This window comes from Sciurus vulgaris (assembly GCF_902686455.1).
Source record: "Sciurus vulgaris genome assembly, chromosome: 1".
NCBI lineage: Eukaryota > Metazoa > Chordata > Mammalia > Rodentia > Sciuridae > Sciurus > Sciurus vulgaris.
Window position 1 is genome coordinate 50217428 of NC_136461.1, and position 19013 is coordinate 50236440.

General features: G+C 33.6%; 1 protein-coding gene across 5 annotated transcripts in view; it reads right to left on the minus strand.

Annotated features, from left to right (window-relative positions):
* TM2D1 (TM2 domain containing 1) overlaps positions 1–19013 on the minus strand; it is a 44738-nt gene that overhangs the window by 8769 nt on the left and 16956 nt on the right. For 2 of the 5 annotated variants that reach the window (XM_079104018.1, XM_079104016.1), the window contains exon 5: positions 9045–9118. In XM_079104018.1, the coding sequence (XP_078960144.1) occupies positions 9045–9118 (74 nt within the window). Of the gene's footprint in view, positions 1–477; positions 606–6367; positions 7340–9044; positions 9119–11364; positions 12150–19013 lie in introns of those variants that run through there. The other 3 variants (XM_079104015.1, XM_079104019.1, XM_079104017.1) reach the window with 3 other exon arrangements.

Below are 19013 nucleotides of genomic sequence, written 5' to 3' on the forward strand. Positions count from 1 at the left end.
ATTCTCCTGGGCAAGTTCAAACGTAAGAGAGTTAGAATAAGTGGTTACAGGCAGTTGAAGGTTTGAATTATATCAACTTTCAGGTTTAGGGAAGAAAAAAAAAAGAAAGAGGTTAAAGATCATACTGACTCTCAGAAAAACAGAGAGCAGAAGACATCAGCCTTATTGAACTAACCACAGCACTTATTTTCATTATAACATCATATAATAAGTATGTTCTTGTTTTAATTTTATTTCCTTGTGAATTTTGCCCTTTAGCCATATTCGCTAGAGTCTAAACTAGAAACTGTAAGAGCATGAACATATATAAAAATACTTCTCAAAGGATTAGAGACATTCAGACATAAGTAGTTTTCTGATAAGCAAAATGAGAGGTTTACAATACTAGATGACCTCTTGAAATTTCCTATGGCTTTACAATACTCACAAATTTATACTAATATACTATAATTATGATTAGATATGCACATCACTTACTGTTTCTCTTTAAATATTTATGGATACAACTGTGTTTTTCTAAATGTTTCATTAGTAATACTAAGTCTTGTAAGTCTGGTACCATAATAATCTATAATGTAACTACTTCCATCGGAAGGTCCAACAATCTAGAAGAGATAAATTTTCAAAAATTATTCATTTTGCAAAATACATTTCATAATATTTTGAGTTTACTCAGTAATTAATAAAATTGTTTCAGTAGCCATAAAATTTCAACTCTAAGCAAAAGTTAACTGAGTGGCTCATATAGCTCAGATTCAAAAGAAAAGCTACAAAGGCTTCAAGGACCAAGGCTTCAAGGACTGAGTTCTGTGCCCCACAAAGCCCCTGGGTTTGGCCTCCCTGCCTCTTTCCTTTGCTCTGCTTATCTTCATTCTGCAAACAGGCATTCTCAACTGACTGTCAGCAGTTCTAGATTCATATATTCCCACATTAGCAGCTCCTAAAAGAAAGTAAGTAAAATGTTCTTCCTCATTGTTTATTCACCAAATCCAGAGGAAGACCTTCATGGATCTGCTTTTTATATCTACTGTTAGACAAATTACTATATCCAAGGAAATAGAATTAAAAAGATTAATATTAATCAGGTTCCCTGTAGGAGATGACACAGTGTGATTTAAAGTCCTGCCAGAACCACCTGGAATGGAAAAAAAAGAGAGAAAAAAACAACACATGTTCACTACAATCATCTTGTCCACTTAATCATATTTGTGATAATACAGTTAACATAACATCTATAAATTATCCTTCAAAGTAGCAATCTTTAAACTGCAGCCTTAAGGACAGACAAAGAGTTACCAAGGTATATGTAGACCCAGTGAGTTTTATTGGTATTTATTTTGAGATACTTGATTCCCAACAGATCTGCCTGACACTATGCTACAGTGGAAGCATTAGTTTCCTTTCCACTTCCCCTCTCCTGATGGCACACTGCTCTGATGTACAAAACCTCTAAAGGGTCAAATCTAGAGGTAATTCAAAATATTAGACTTAGGAAAATTTCCTTTAATTAGAGCTCCAAAAACATGTTCTGCTACATCTTATTCAAAAGATGCATTTCCAATAACAATTAGTGTTTTTTTCTTAAAACTAATCTGTTGAATTTTTAACATGTTAATGCTGTTTTCAACTGTGTCATTAGCGATTACAATAACTCAATCCAGATAGCATAGAAAAAATTTGATTTTAATAAATAGGATGATTAACAGGTTTTCAAGCATAAAAGTATATTAGGATAAAATTCTGTGAGAGAAGGAAAACAGAAGTCAAAATTTAAAGAGAAAAAGAAGCAATGTAAAATAATGATTTGTGAAAGGTTCATGTCTTTTTAAAGAGGATGATATTTTAAATTCTATGGCATTTATAGTCTGTTGGATACATTTAAAAATTGATGTAACAGTTTTATTTAAATATGTCAATATTTTAAATGACATCCTTTGCAACTATTTAAATTTATGATGGAAAACTTAAATGTCAATTTAAAAATATGCAAGAGGGTACAGACTTAAAAAAATTCTTCTAGGGGTTATATAACTAGAGTTTGAAGAAAACTACAATAAAGTACTCCCCAATGAAAAAAATAAATTTGTTCTTAAAAATTATTCAACAAAAGTCAGGTGAGCCAGATGTGGTGGTAGTACATGCCTGTAATCCCAGTGACCCAGAAGGATGAGGCAAAATGATCACAAGTTGGAGGCTAGCCTGGGCAACTTAGCAAGCCCCTTTCTCAAAATAAAATAAAAATGGGGCTAAGGGTATAGCTCACTAGAAGAATACCTCTGGGCTCAATCTCCAATATCACAAAGTAAATAAATAAATAGCCAAGGGAGGTGACTATTTACAGTTCCAACAGCTTGGAAGAATTAGAAGAAGGGACACCGAAACCTGGTGTATGAAACCCCATCTTAAGGAATTTTTTTTTAAAAAAGTATTCAACAAATATTTAATATTCCAGGTACTACACTAGGCATTATACATATAACAGTTCACATCATACCATCTCTGCCAACAGGGAGCTTATTCCAGTAACTATATATGTTCATATTCAAATACTAAAAAAAAAAAAAAAAACACTTAAATGCCAGATACCATGCCAGGTGCTATTATGCACATAGACTTATTTTCTAAAGATTAAATTGACTTGGACATTTATGAATTTTTTTATGAATTTAAGTGAAATTTAAAACATTTGACATTTTTAGTGGCTAAAGTCACAGAAAAAATTAATATGAGCATTAAACCAGAGAGAATGAGTAATTCGAATATATAACATGCTTTGAGACTATCAGGAAAACAAAGAACAGGTAAAGTTCAACTAGCAGAAATAGGCCAAATAACATAAAAATTCCCTAGTTTGGAATATGTGAACAGAATAGATCTGAGCCTTCTGTCCTGTATCTTTTTCTTTCTATATAATCTCTCCTGACAATCTCATTTACTCATGTTGAGGAAAACTATACCAAAGTTAGAAATAAGATAAATATATGAAGCTGGGTATGGTGGCACACGCCCGTAATCCTAGTAGCTCGGGAGGCTGAGGCAGGAGGATCTCAAGTTAAAGCTAGCTTCAGCAAAAGCCAGGTGCTAAGCAACTCAGTGAGACCCTGTCTCTAAATCACAAAATAGGGCTGGGGATGTGGCTCAGTGGCTGGGTGTCCCTGAGTACATTACCTGGTACCAAAAAATAAATTAAATAAATAAATAAATAAATAAATGACTGGTGACCTTTTAGTATCACGTATTTCTAATAAGCCCATCTGAAACTCATTTGATTCTCTCAGGAAATATAACTATTTAAAAATCAATTAAAGCTCACATGATGTACAATCTTGTCAGTGGGCAGTCAACTTGCAAATGATAGGGTGTTAGTGCCCACTACCACCTCTCCTCCCATCTATAGGGATGACACCCCTAAAGATTGTAGTTTAATTATGTGGTTATACATAATCCAATTCTGAGCAATCTTATTACAGCATTTCCTTCCCCTGAAACTATTAATGTTGGTTCTTCAATAAGTTGACATGGGAATTTCATTTCTCTTTCCAGGGACTGGATCAGCCTTGAAATGTAGTGGAATTCTGTCCAATCACCTATGAAACAAGTTCATCTGTGGATTTATTTACTAAAGTGGTGCATGCCTGTAATTCCAGTGACTCGGGAGGCTGGGGCCCTAAGCAACTTATGGAGACACTATCTGTAAGTAAAATATTTTTGAAAATGGCCTGGGAGCCAGGTGCCGTGGCACATGGCTATAATCCCAGTGACTTGGGGGCGGAGGCAGGAGGATCATGAGTTCAAAGCCAGCCTCAGCAACTGAGCAAGACCCTGAACAACTCAGTGAGACCCTGATGCTAATAAAATACAAAAAGGGGCTGGGGATGTAGCTCAGAGGTTGAGTGCCCCTGGGTTCAATCCCCAGTCCTGCTGCCAAAAATGTGTATTGGGGGAGGGGTTTTTTTCCTGCCTCTGAAAGTGACAACAATGGAAGCTTAGAACTATTTTCAAAATATGCCGATTTTAAGATATTTACATGTAACTCTCAGGTATATCTATGCTATGATACATACTGCCATGTATCATGCATACATACTGCTATGACTATTCTAATGTTACAGAGGACGCATCCATTCTCCTATTGGTGAACACATCTAGATGGATTCCAACTTCTTCCTACTACAAACAAAGCTACAGTAGACATTATTATACATGTCCAAATGTAAATAAGAATAAACTTTTTTGGATAAATACTAAAGAGTATCTCTTGATTTACTTATTAGTTATTTGAGTAGCCTGTGCTGTGAATTGCCTAATTGTTTACTCTTTATTTAATTATTAGGCTCCCTATTATTTTTATTTATAGAAATTACTTATATATTCTAGATAGCAATTCTTCTTGCTAGTATTTTTTTTACTTAGTCTGTTAACTTATTTAACCTGGTCTAAAGACTGGGGATAAAGTTCAATGGCAGAGTAGTAGAGAGCTTGCCTTGAGTGCACAAGGCCCTGGGTTCAATCCCTAGTCCCACAAAAAAAGAAAACAAAAACAAAACCACAAAAATTTAACCTAGTCTATTGCATCCCTTTAAAAACAGAATTTCTTAATTTGAATTTGAATAGTCAAATTAACTGATTTTCCACCCTTTGTGTTTTATGTTTTTGGGATCTTGTTTCAGAGTTAACCCATTCAAGACCATGAAGGTATTCTCTTCACTTAGTTTATATAAAGTTTAACTATAAGGTTCAGTGTTCACATCAGACCCAAATCTGCTGGCATTTTGATCTTGGGCTTCCCAGACTCCAGAATTCTAAGCAATTATTTCTGTTGCTTATAAATTACCTATCTAAGGTATTTTGTTATAGCAATTCAAATGCTCTACGACAGGTCCTAAAAGAAGGCAATTACTTTTTTTTAAAGTACCATTTTTAGCTTTTGCTACTGCTGGTACTTGGCACAAAATCACATTTTTTTCACAGATATACTGTATTCACTACCAATCAGCAAAAAAATTTTAGGGCATATTCTATGTTTAGCATACTACTAAAGAAATTTTCCACAAGAAATTAATGTGTGAAAAGTCAAACCTGATGTGTAAAAAGCTCAAAACAGTAATAATACAAAACAGTATATAAGCCAGTGCTAAAATGAGTGGCATATATTAAATGCCAAAACAAGAAGATTGATTTTTCAAATCTGATAAACTTATTTACAAAATTCATAAATGTCTTGGAAAATATGTGATTACTGTTCCTTATACAATTATGAGTCCTTTGAGAAAATTAAATAAGTAACATTAATAGGAATAAAAATAAAAGTAATTTCTTCTATGACATATAAAATTTTTAAAAACTGAAACAAAAATAACAAAAAGTAACTTCTTTGAACTACTTTCTGCATTCCAACATATATTTCCATTTTCCCCCATGCATACTTATTTTCCTGATTTCTGCCTATCTTCCCTCTACCTAACAACATAAACTTTATTTTATTTGATAAGAGTAGACATCAGTGATTTTGATATAATTTAAATGTTTAGACTTTGTGAGTGAAAAAGGGTTAAGCATAACTAAAATGTTACTATTTTTTATGATAAAAAACTTATACTATCTAATCTTTCCTTCATGATGTATACATATGCATCACTTAATGATGAACACAAGTTCTCAGAAAAGCAACAGCAGGCCATTTCATCATTTTGCAAACTTCAGAGTGTACTTCTACAAATCTAGGTGGTATACATCAGTCACCTGACCTTGCCTGTTGATGCAAAAACACAAGATGTATGAGGTTGCTGCTAAAATAATACAGTAAACTACTTTACAGTAAACTCTTTTTATAAATGGAAGTATACTCTAGAATAATGTTAAAAGTATAATAAACACTTAAATGACCAGTAATGAAGTCATTTATTATCATACATTTTGTACAACTGTCAGTATAAACAGATTTGTTTACATCAGCAAACGTCAATAATGCATTGCACTACAATGTCAGGACAACTATGACATTACTAGGTGATAGGAATTTTTCAGTTCTATTACAATCTTATGGGACCACCATGATATGTATGGTCCATTTCAAATGGCCAAAATATCTTTATACAGGACATAACTATATATAAAAATGTATAGACACAAAAGTGTTTTTAAATCTGCAAACCTAACTTAAGAATAACTATATATATAGTATTTATATATAATAATTATAGCTAAAAGACTTTTAGCTATAAAATTATAGCTAAAAGACTATATATATATAGCTATATATAATAATTATAGCTAAATATATATTATTTATATATAATAATTATAGCTAAAATTATTAGCTATAATAATTTTATAGCTAATATAGCTATAAAATTATAGCTATATTAGAGGAGTCACTGATTTAGATTTTTGTTGACTACATTCTATTTACTGTTTCATCCTATTCATGACTCAGTTTCCTTATAAATAATACAAATATGCAAATATAAAAACTTCCAAATTTTATTAACAGATAAAGGCTAAGTGAGCTGGGCATAGTGGCACAGGCCCACAATCCCAGCAACTTGGGAGGCTGAGGCAGAAGGATCACAAATTTGAGGTGCTGAGGGTCTTGCTAAATTGATGAGGCTGGCTCTGACCTTGGAATCCTCCTGCCTCAGCCTCCCGAGTCACTGGGATTACAGGTGTGTGCCACTGTGCCCAGCTGTGCATAACATTTTATGTTGTTTTGATTCTAAGATGAAATAACTCTATTCCTACATTTTTCTTATAAAGACTGTGAAACAATGTTTTTATAGATCCAAATCCATGTATATATTTCTGGGATCACAGTCCAATAGAAAAACACTCCAATTCATTGAGGAATAATATTTAATGGCAAAAGGAAAAGTTAAAAAGAAAAAAACAAAACAGGCATGGAGAAAGAAGAATAAAAGGATGACAAAAAGTCCAATGAGAAATTGAAAAAATACAATGACAAACATTATAGTTTACGATATTTAAAGTAAAAATTATTTGAGTTGCTAAAAAACTAATTCTGTTCTAAAACTGATGTAGTTAACATCACATTAAATATAGCAAATGACACATAAAATAGGCTAAACATCTTACTTGGACATTTGAAAATTGATTTATATTCCCCCCAATCTGAAAGAGTCTAAAGTGGTCATATATACTAAAATATCTTATTCGGGGAAATTTACCGCAGAAATTCAAACACTAATCCTATTTCAGTTATTTCTTAGCTTGGTATGGTGGCCCATGCATATAATCCCAATGACTCAGGAGGTTGAAGCAGGAGGATCTCAAGTTCAAGGCAAGCCTCGGCAACTTATTATAGAACTTGATATAACTAAAGCTGCAATGAAAAGATATTACCAAAGAAAGAACCTAGCCTGGTTGGGATGCAAACACACTTTGAATTCTGGATATCTTAACTTGAACAATCCTACTATCATTCAATCCCTTGGATTCTCATTTAAAATAAGAAACCCATTTCTAAGCATATGTGTACAAGTACTTTAGCCTCTTCATGCCTGCTTGCCTGTCCCACAGTTAAAGAAGGCAAGATATTTGGTTAGGCATATGTTCATGAGCAAAGGCAGGAAAATTCCAACTTTAAAACCAAATATTTTCCTTGTTTAATTCTGGTATATTATTGGTCCATATGCTGCCTCCTCCTCACAGTATGGTACCAAAATCTCTTAGATTTTTACTTTCTTTTAGTGTGTAATGGTAACATCAAACAGACAAAATTGAAGAGTACAAATGCTGAAAGAGAAAGCAGAGCAAAACAGATGATGATCTAAATGTATATTGATACCCTTGCTAAAGACATTAGGTACTCCATAAATGCTTGTTGAAGTGCTATTTTAGAATATTTATTATGATAAATTCATCTTTTTTTCCCTAATTTAGGAATTCTCATGAGTTAATTATAACCAGTTCACTGTAACTTTTTTTTTTTTTTTTTTTGGTGGTACTAAGGATTGGACCCAGGACTTTGTATGCTGAGCTACATCCCCTGATAGTTCCAGTCACCCTGACCACTAACACAATAGGACACTGATGGGACTATGATAAACATATGAACATTATAAAGGAAGAAATGATTGTCTTTTTGCACTAGATAAGAACTCTATACTAATACTCTGTTAGTTGCACGTTACAAAAACTGAAATTAACTAGCCTATGCCTTGCCCCCACCAAAAAAGTGTCCAAGTTCTCCGTAAAATGTCTAGGAGAGGGACCAGCCTCAATGAAGACCAAGTCCATACAAAAAATGATTTATTTCAGACTTTCCTGATGTTCATTTCTGTTTCTCTGTATTAGCCTCACTTCTTCCTGCTGGGAATGGGAGCAGGCAGTTTGTGATCGTTGTTCTTAAGTACTTTAAAGATTTTTTTTTATTAAATAATGCCAAAATGATCAGAAATGGTGGCACCTGCCTGTAATTCCAGTCACTCTGGAAGTTGAGGCAGGAAAATTATAAGCTTGAGGCCAGCCTCAACAACTCAGTGAGACCCTATTTCAAAATAAAAAAGTAAAAGTGTTGGGAATGTAGCTCAGGGATAGAACATCCCTGGGTTCCATCCACAGTATTAAAAAAATTATAAATAAAAAGTTTGGGAAATAACACAATACCCTCCCTCTTCAAGACTCAATATGTATTATGAAGATTCTGAAAAGTTATTCTGAAAAGTTATTCAATAAAGAAATCTCTGTAACAGTTGAAACCACATCTACAAATCACGTTTGAATATGGAATCTCTTTTTTTTTTTTTAGTTGTTGATGGATACAATACCTTTATTTATTTATATGTGGTACTGAGGATTAAACTCAATGCCTTACACGTGCTAGGCAAGCACTCTACCACTGAGCTACAACCCCAGTCCCTAGAATCCTTTTTTAAGAACATATCTTTTAGAACCAGTATTTGAAGAAAAACTGAAACAAGCATTCCTATCTGCTTCCTAATATATTTTGAATTTAAAATATACCAGGTCACCAAATTCAATTTTGAATGTAAAGTAGTTTACATTCCAGATTAAAATAAACTTACCTGCATTGAAATAAGAATGAAATCAATTAGGCTCCCAATTCCACAAAATCCTACAGTGCAAAACTTTAACAAACCTAGAAAAGAAAATAGTCATTTACAATCTAAAAAGTCTTATAAATAATAAAGAACTTTTCTATTTTCTAATAAGCCATTACAAATACTATAAACTCTTTATAGTAATATTAAAAAATCAAAACTTTAAAAAATGAAATAATCTAAAAATGTTTAATGGATTCTCATATATAGAAAAGTCACAAAATAATTTCTTAAATTCACCTGAAAGAAAAACTCAAAGTAATCTTGCAAAACTTTTCAAGAGAAAACGCCTAAGGAAATAAATCTTTAATTCTTTTAGTCCTAAAATCCTCATTGATTTACTTAGACTTAACACATTATATAATCCAAATTTTGTTATACATTTAAAACAAAAAGTTCAAATATATAGGGATTGGGGATTTAGCCCAATGGCAGAGTACTTGCAAAGCATGCACAAGACCGTGGGTTCTATCCTAAGTACCAAAAAATAAAAAAGGTGAGGAAAGAAAGTTCAAATACATACATTGTTATCTTTCTGTCTCTCCCTCTCTCTCATGAACACACACACACAAATCAGAAAGAAACACTAAGCTTATAAAATTGCAAAATTGTATTAGTAATCCAGTTACCTCTAATTTATCCTATACTTTTCTTTTCCCTTAAGCATCTTCTGTTTACTAGTACTAGTCAAAATCAATAGTCCTGTGCTGAATACTTTATATACACCGCTGTTCTAGGTCCCAACCCAAGAATTAGGATACCAAAATAGGTGATAAAAGAGCATTGACTCAAGGATATATAGGGGTATATAACCCAAAAACACAATGATTATTAAGAGATAAGTGATCCCTCTTCAGTATTTGAATTTCATACAAGTCATCTCATTTGAGATTTTAAAATAGCATAAAAAAAAAAAAAAAAGACTCTGAAAAGGTAGTTGAAAATATCAGCTAAAAATAGGTAATGGCTAAAACTAAGTATAGATAAAGTCACTGCTTGCATACAACCTAGAAGCACAAAAATAAGACTGAAATATGAAGGTATATGAGTTGCTCTTCCCCTCTTCTTAGTATGAGACATATAGCAGCATAATGTTTTAAGTACTGGCTAACAAGTTATAAATAATTTAATAACTATTAAAATATTATAGAAAAATTTGCTTTGTTTTCTTCAAAATATTTATTACCTACCTAAAATTTTGAGTTTTTTTTTTTTTTATTTTGAGATAGGGTCTTGCCAAATTGCCCAGACCCGTCTCTATATTGTAATCCTCCTGCCTCAGCCTTCCAAGCTAGACTACAGGTATATGCCCCCACATCAGGCCACAAAGGTACTTAGTTTATATCTAAGTACACTTAATTAGTTATAAATAAATATAGTTTATTTTAACTTAAATTTTGCATTTTAAAAACACAAATTTGGACATATCACATATCACTCTATTCTATCTATCTATCTATCTATCTATCTATCTATCTATCTATCTATCTATCTATCTATCTTGAAGTAGGATCTCACTAAATTGTCTAGGCTGGCCTTGAACCTGTAATCCTCCTGCCTCAGTCTCCTGAGCTGCTGGGAATATAGGTGTGTGCTGCTGTACCCAGTAGTACAAGTTGATCCATTAATATATGCAGTTGTTATGTTTTTGGGGTTTTGGGGGGTTTTTTGAAGGGATCCCAGAGACTGAACTCAGGCACTGAACCACAAAGCCACATGCCCAACCCTATTTTGTATTTTATTTAGAGAGAGGGTCTCAATGAGTTGCTAAGCACCTTACTTTTCCTGAGGCTGGTTTTGAACTCATAATCCTCCTGCCTTAGCCTCCTGATCCACTGGGATTACAGGCATGCACCATCGTGCTGGGCTAGTTGTTATGTTTTAATGTACCAGTGAAAGAATAAATTTTAAAAAGAAAAAGAAATGCTATTTTAGAAAGGTAATTACTGCATTATCTATTTAAAGATTATAGTTAATTTTTATAACAGTAAATAAAAATAAAAAATTAAAATAAAAATGCAAATTTAGTAATAAGACTTATTTATGTATAAAATAAAAAAAATAGCTGGGGATATAGCTCAGTTGTATAGCATTTACCTAATGATGTAAGGTCCTGGGTTCAATCCAGAGAACTTCAAACAAATAAATAAAAAGAAGAGAAATTGATTTGATATTTACAAAAAATTTGTGTAAGAAGAAATTTGGATTAGAAGTTGAGTCCTGCAAACACTATTCTGTCTGCAACAATTTTTTTATTATTATTATTTCTTTTATCTTCTTCTTGTTCTTTTTTTTTAAATATTTACAGTACTAGGGATTGCACCTAAGGGCACTTTACCACTGAACTACATCTCCAGTCTTTTCATCTGAGAAAAGGTCTTGCTAAATTGCCAAGATTGGCCTCCAAATTGCAATCCTGCTTCTGCCTCCTCAGTAGTTAGGATTACAGGCTTGAGTCATCATGCCAGGCTCTGTGATGGTTTTAAAGACGCAATTACTTCACAATGAGGTTGCTAGCTGTCAAACTACAAGTATTTTACAATGATCTGATAATTAAGTATTCTGATCCTTTTTGTGTATGCACGTATAAAGGAGAGTTTTCTAATTTTAAAAAAGCTTAACCCGAGAATCCCTTTATTTGTTCTATTTTCAGTGGTTATTATATTCCAGTCCAAACTTGTAATTCAAAATTAACCCATTAAGTCCCAAGTTGTTAATTCTGTAAATATTTCCATAAAACTGAAACAGTAATAATTAAATCATTTGGAAATAAAGTTTACATATATTAATTAATATTATAATCTTCACATATAATTATATTATGCATTATATACTACACTTAAGTTTTTATAGATGTTCTACATCTGGGTTGATCAAAAAAAATGGGTTAAAAATAAATAAAAGAATAATATAACCAAAGATGTTTAAGATTTGAATTTAAAAACACACTTTGTTATTCTCGTAATAAAAAAAACTTACATTTTAAATTGAATATCACTATGAAGAGTGTCTTTGCTGTTACTGCTTCCAAAATACCTATTATCTTTAAGAATCCATAATCTTTTAATGCTGCAGATGGGCAAAATATGCCAGTTATTGCATATTTTTTAAAATCACAGATGTTAACATAGAGTTAAAAACACAAAGATACTATTAGAAAAATAAGGCTTCATGGTGAAAAAAGGCCTCCAGCTAAAGCAAATACCGAGGAATAAATCAGTTAAAGAAAATATAGCTATACATAAAGTCATGGGAAAAAACCAAACTAGAGCCCAAGATATTTTTTAAAATTTTTCTGAAATGAATTTTTACATCTTGCAACAAAATTTATCCTCCACAACAAATTTTCCACTTAATTCTGATATATCACACTTGAAACTAAATTACTATTAAAAATTAGTAAGTTTCACACCATCATGATTTACAGTATTTATTCTGTTCTTATAAAATTCTAGTCATTCATTAATAGACATTACTATGAATAATGCCATAAAGAACATGGGAATGCAAATATCTTATCAAGACACTGATTTCATTTCCTTTTGAACATATACTCAGAAATGGGATTAGATTACTGGATATGTTAGCTCTACTTTTAATTTTGGAAAAATTTTCCACACTGTCTTAAATAAAGGTTATACCAATTTACATTCCTCCAACACTATATAAGAATTCCCATTATTCCACATTCTTAGGAATATTTGTTGTCTTTTCTTTTTAACAGATGATCTCACAGGTGTGAGGTTTTGATTTGCATTCTCTGATGATTAGTGATGCTCAACATCTTATTTACCTATTGTACATCTATTCATCTTCTTTGGAAAGATGTTTCAGTTTCATAACCCATTTTAAAATCAGGTTATTTTTCTGCTACAAAGTTGTATAAGTTCTTTATATATTCTGGGTATTAGTCCCTTCTCAGATATATGGTATATATACAGTGGATTTAGCCTTTCAAAAGAAGGCAATCTTGCTATCTGTAATTATGAAGATGAACTTGGAGAACAAAAAGCTAAGTGACACAAGATAATCATATAAAAAATACTTGATGAGAATTCTTAATGTAGTATCTAAAACAGATGAACTTAGAGCAACAGCAAAATGGTGGTTGACGGGGTGGGAATGGAGAGATGTTGGCCAATAAGTACCAACTTTCAACTACAAGATGGATTAACTTCTTAAGATCTGTAGTACTATATGCTAACTACAGTTAATGATAATGTAATATATACCTAAAATTTGCTATGGGAGATTAAATTTTTTTAATTGATACAAAAAGTATATACTTATGCATTGCCATGTGACATTTCTTTATACATATACATCATGTAAGGGAAAAGATTTTGTGTAATCAGCACACAAATTCAAAAAAAAGTCAGGGGGTGGGGCAGTGCTAGAACTGTAGCTTGGTGGTAGAGTACTTGCTTAGTAAATTTGAGGCCCTGTGTTCAATCTCCAGCACCACGAAAAAGGTAACTATCAAATGATGGGCATGTTAATTAGTTTGACTGAGAAATCATTACACAACACATACTTATACAAAATATAATGTTGGGGGCTGGAGTTATAGCTCAGTTGAATAGTGCTTGTCTAGCATGTGCAAGGCCCTCAGTTTGATCCCTAGCACTGCAAAAACATGCTAAAACAAATCTTTGCCAGTGCAGTGCTGCATGCCTGTAACCCCATCAACTCAAGAGGTTGAGACAAGGCAAATGCAATTTCAAGGCCAGCTTAGCAGCTTATCAAGTCCCCGTCCCAAAATAAATAATAAAAAGGTTCAGGGATATATAGCTCAGTAGTAAAGCACCCCTGGGTTCAATCCCCGGTAGCACAAAAGTTTTTTAAAAAAGGAAAACAAATCCTTATTTTCTCCTTAAATATATATAATTTTTAATTGTTAATCATACCGCAAAAAAATCTAAAAAAATAAAATTCCAGTGACCATAAACAGTATTGAGGAAGTATTTTAAAAAGTTTTGTATAAATAAAGTCAAGGCTTTTTATAACCATAAAGAAAGACTAAACAAGATAATAAGAAGAGCTGGGGCATGTACATCATATGCAAGGTCCTAGGTTTGATCCCCAGGATTGAAGGGGGAAAAAAAAAAAAAAAGGCAAAACAAAACAGCCAGCGTATTATCCAGTTACGAAAGTTTTTTATCCAGGTATACAGGGGCATGCCTGTAGTCTTAACACTCAGTAGGCTGAGAAGAAAGAACCCTTGAGCCCAGGAGTTTAAGACCAGACAGGGGAATACAGAGACCCCAACTCAAAGAAAAAGAGAAAAAGAGACAGAGACAGAGACAGAGGGAGGGAGGGGGAGAGAGAAGGAGAAGAGAAGAGAATGTTTTTAATGACAATACTAATTTTAATTGAAATTAGTGTAGCTTAGTTGGTAGAGTGCTTATCTAGCTCGCATGAGGTTCTGGTTTCAATTCCCAGCACCACAAACAAAAAAGAAAATACTAAAATTTCTTCACCTTAGATTTGTAATAAAAATTAAAATTTCAGTCAGATGTAGTGGTACAGATCTGTAATCTGGAATAGATGGGAAGCGGAGGCAGAAGGATTCAAAGTTGGAGGCCAGCCTTGGCATCTCAAAAAAACCCTGTCTTGATATAAAAAAATAAAAAGGGTGGGGTGTCGCTGAGTGGTAGAATGCTTGCCTAGCATGGGATCAATCCAAGCACTGAAAATAAAATGTTAAACATTTAAAATTTTTAAATCAACACTAATTTTTACATATTAGATTTGATCATCTGATAAAACACACCAGAACACTTAGCATTAAGATATTTCTAGCTGGGCATGATGACACACAACTATAATACCAACAGCTTGGGAGGCTGAGGCAGGAGGATCTTGAGTTCAACGCCAGCCTCAGCAAAAGCGAGGTGCTATGCAACTCAGTGAGACTCTGCCTCTAATTTAAAAATTACAAAATAGGGCTGGGGATGTAGCTTAGTGGTTGAGCGCCCCTGAGTTCAATCCCCAGTACCAAAAAAAAAAAAAAAGATACCCTCTTGAATCCAAGTTAATGCAGTAACACATGCCTGTAATCCCAGCTACATGGGAGGAGGACTTAAGGGAACTCTGTCTCAAAATAATAAGGATTAAGGGTTAGGACTGTAGCTCAGTGGTACAGCATCCCTGGGTTTAATCCCCAGTACAGCTAGTACTGCAAAGAACAAAAAAAAAAAAAAAAAAAAAAAAAAAAGCTTAAATGCAAATAGGATAGGGATAAAAATATTTGAATGCTTAAAGAGATAAGAAAATTTTCAGTTAAAGACAACAAATCTGACATGCTCACTTATTCCTCTCACTCCAAGATCCCGCTAGAAACTGAAAGGCTTTTTTAAAAAAACACAAAGTCAATGGAAGATAGGACAATAGCAACAAGTTATAAAGCAGATGAGAGGTTGTTTCCTTTCTCAAGCTAGCAGTCAAAATATTTGTTGAATTAAACAACATTAAAAGGTTGTTGTGATAAAGTACGTTATTCAGAGTTTTAAAAAACATTCACACTGAAGTTTAAATTTAATGTTAAAAATTAAAGTTGTTGTGTCTTTGGTTTGGGAGATATACAGGTGATCAACAAATGTATGAAAAAGTGCTCATCATCCCTAGTAATTAGAGAAATGCAAATTAAAACCCCCCTAAGATTTTATCTAACTCCAATTAGAATGGCTATTATCAAGAACACAAGTGGGGCTGGGGAGATAGCTCAGTCCGTAGAGTGCTTGCCTTGTAAGCACAAGGCCCTGGGTTCGATCCTCAGCACCCAAAAAAAAAAAAAAAGAACACAAGCAATAATAAGTGTTGGCGTGGATGTGGGAAAAAAGTTACACTCATACGTTGCTGGTGGAGTTGCAAATTGGTACAGTCACTCTGGAAAGCAGTATGAAGATTCCTCAGAAAGCTTGGAATGGACTCACCATTTGACCCAGCTATCCCACTCCTTGGTTTATACCCAAAGGACTTAAAATCAGCATCCTACAGTGATGCAGCCACACCAATGTCCATAGCTGCTCAATTCACAATAGCTAGATTGTGGAACCCACCTAGATGCCCTTCAATTGACGAATGGATACAGAAACTGTGGCATATATATACAATGGAATATTACTCAGACATAAAAAATAAAATTATGGCATTTGCTGGTAAATGAAGTTGGAAAATATCATGCTAAGTAAAATAGGCCAAGCCCAAAAAACCAAAGGCTGAATGTTTTCTCTGATAAATACATGATAATATATAACAAGGGGGGTAATGGGGGGAAGAAAAGAATGAAGGAACTTTGGATGATGTAGAGAAAAATGGGGTGGGGGGGGATGGAAAGATAGTAGAATGAAACAGACAGTATTACCCTATGTATATGTATGATTACATGAATGGTGTGAATCTACATTGTGTACAACCATAGAAATGAAAAGTTGTACCCCATTTGTGTACAATGAATCAAAATGCAGTCTGTAAAAATAAAGATTTTAATAAAAATAAACAAACAAATAAATAAACAAATAAAAATTAAATTTGTGCTGGGCATGGTGGCACCCACCTGTAATCCCAGCAACTAAGAAAGTTGAGGCAAGAAGATTGCAAATTTGAGGCCAGCCTCAGCAACTTAGCGAGATTCTGCCTCAAAATAAAAAACAAAAAGGACTGGGGATTTAGTTTTGTGGTAAAGTGACTCTGGGTTCAATCCCCAGTACCGAAAATAAAAAATAAATAAATTTGCAAATTTATGAAACCCTAGCCTTAAAGTCAATGATTCTCTTTGGTTTATACTGATAATAGACTAGAACTGACAGTGGCTATAGAAAAGCAGTTCCTGGTAGAAAACTAGTAATCACAAACCAGAGTCACTATATGTATACAGAGTCCTCTACCTGGAATTTTATTTTGCAAGGAAAAAACTTCCTAATATATATGCACTGCACTGTCGAAAACATTAATTTACACTATATGACCTGACAGCCCATCTGACATCTCAAGAAGCTAAAAATTCACTTGTTAAGCCAAATATTTTAAATATTATTATTATTTCATATCATCAGTGAAGGGGATGAGGGTATAGCTCCATGAAAGGGTACGTGGTTAGCACATATGAGGACCTGGGCTTCATCCCCAGCACCATGAAAGGAAGAAGAAATAGAAAGGGTTACAAAATCATCACAGAATAAACTGTTTTAAAGACTATTATATCTTGTTCCCTCACAATCTTTTAAGAACATTTAAAAAGTCAGAAATCCTTCCAAAAACTATATGTGGTCTAGTCCTCTTAAAGAGGACAGAAGAAAACGCAAGAACTATTAGAAGTCAGGAGTGGTAGTGCACAGCTGTAATCCCAGCTACTAGGGAGGCCTAAAGCCACAAAATCAGGGATTCAAATCCAGCTTGGGCAACAAAGCAAGACCCCATCTCAAAACAAACAGGAAATACTGTTGGAAGGCTTGGACACATTATAACCATTGTTTCTCTTTATGAATTTAGTTTCTCCATCCATCTCATCTAAAAATAGAGTTGTACTAAATGATTTTATTTAGCAATTCATAGGCTTTCCTGAATACTATATGGTTTCAGATGTGTTACAGAAATCATTGTTGCTCTAAGGAATGGTACAAAAGTGTAATTACACTATCATTCAAGCCAAGAATATTCTGTCAACCTCTTTTTAGCTTGCTCTGCTATAAGTCTTTCCTCAATCTATGCCATATCCCACAATTCCTCCAATATTAATCTTTCTGAAATGTAAATACAATCATGACTCTCTCACGTAAAAACGTATTACTTCTGATGTCCAAACAGGTAAAGTTCAAATTCCAAAGCAAGATACTCAAAAGTCTTTTTAGAATCTGACAACAGGCTACCTCTCCAGTCAATTTCATATTCTGTCAGCATTTTTCCTACACCCCAAGCTAAATTATCCCCCTTTCTCTCAATGCAAATTCATGTACTTCGATACCCTGTGACTTTGCACATGTCGTACCTATAACATCTAAATCTCTTCAATCTCTTCATCCTTAAAACCTAGATCAAATGTCGTCATCTCTAACAGGTGTTTCCTCATGTTCACGGCCTCCTGAATGAATCCCTTTTCTGTGCTCTCATGGCACTTTGCTATGGCTCTATTATAGTCCAACATCATAAACTGACCTATCAACACATTTATTTTATCATTATTTCTATAATATGTCCATAGTTACTTTCTTAAATGTTGAAGAAACAGTTAACTGAATAAATCAGTGTATGTAGTACTTCAAATTCCGACTTTTCTTTATGAACTTAAAACACTAAGTTTTAGATAAGAAACATATCTCCCACCTCTGGTGAGTAGCAACATGGAAGAAATAAGGTGAGTTTTGCTAACTGGAAAACAGAGCATTCGAAAATTTTGAGCCCAACGAAGTGGTGAACACCACAATCCCAGCTACTTCGGAGATGGAGGCACAAGGATAGAAAGCTTAAAGCCAAGCCAGATGTGGTAGCACCCACCTATTATCACAGAGACTCAAGATTCTAAAACAAGAGGATTATAAGTTGGAGGCCAGTATAAGCAACTAGTAAGACTCTCAAATTTTAAAAAGGGAGGGTGGCGGGGAGCTAGGGATATAGCTCAGTGGTAGAATGTCCCTGGGTTCAATCTCAAGTACTCCTGGGGAAACCCCCCCTCCCGCACACACACACAAAAACCTTTTTGCTCATTGAGGGGCTAATACAGAAGTAGAGTAGTATAGTAAATAAAGCATGATCTTTGAAACAAGAAAATTTTGTTTCAAATTAAGGTCACTAGCTGGGTATCCTTGGTAAATCTCTTAATCTCATGACAATTTCCCTACTTATAAAGATGATAACAAAATGTCACCAACTAAAGCAAGGTCTCAAACTCAGTAAATCCCTTAACCTCTCTAGTGACAGTTTCTCTCCCTGTTA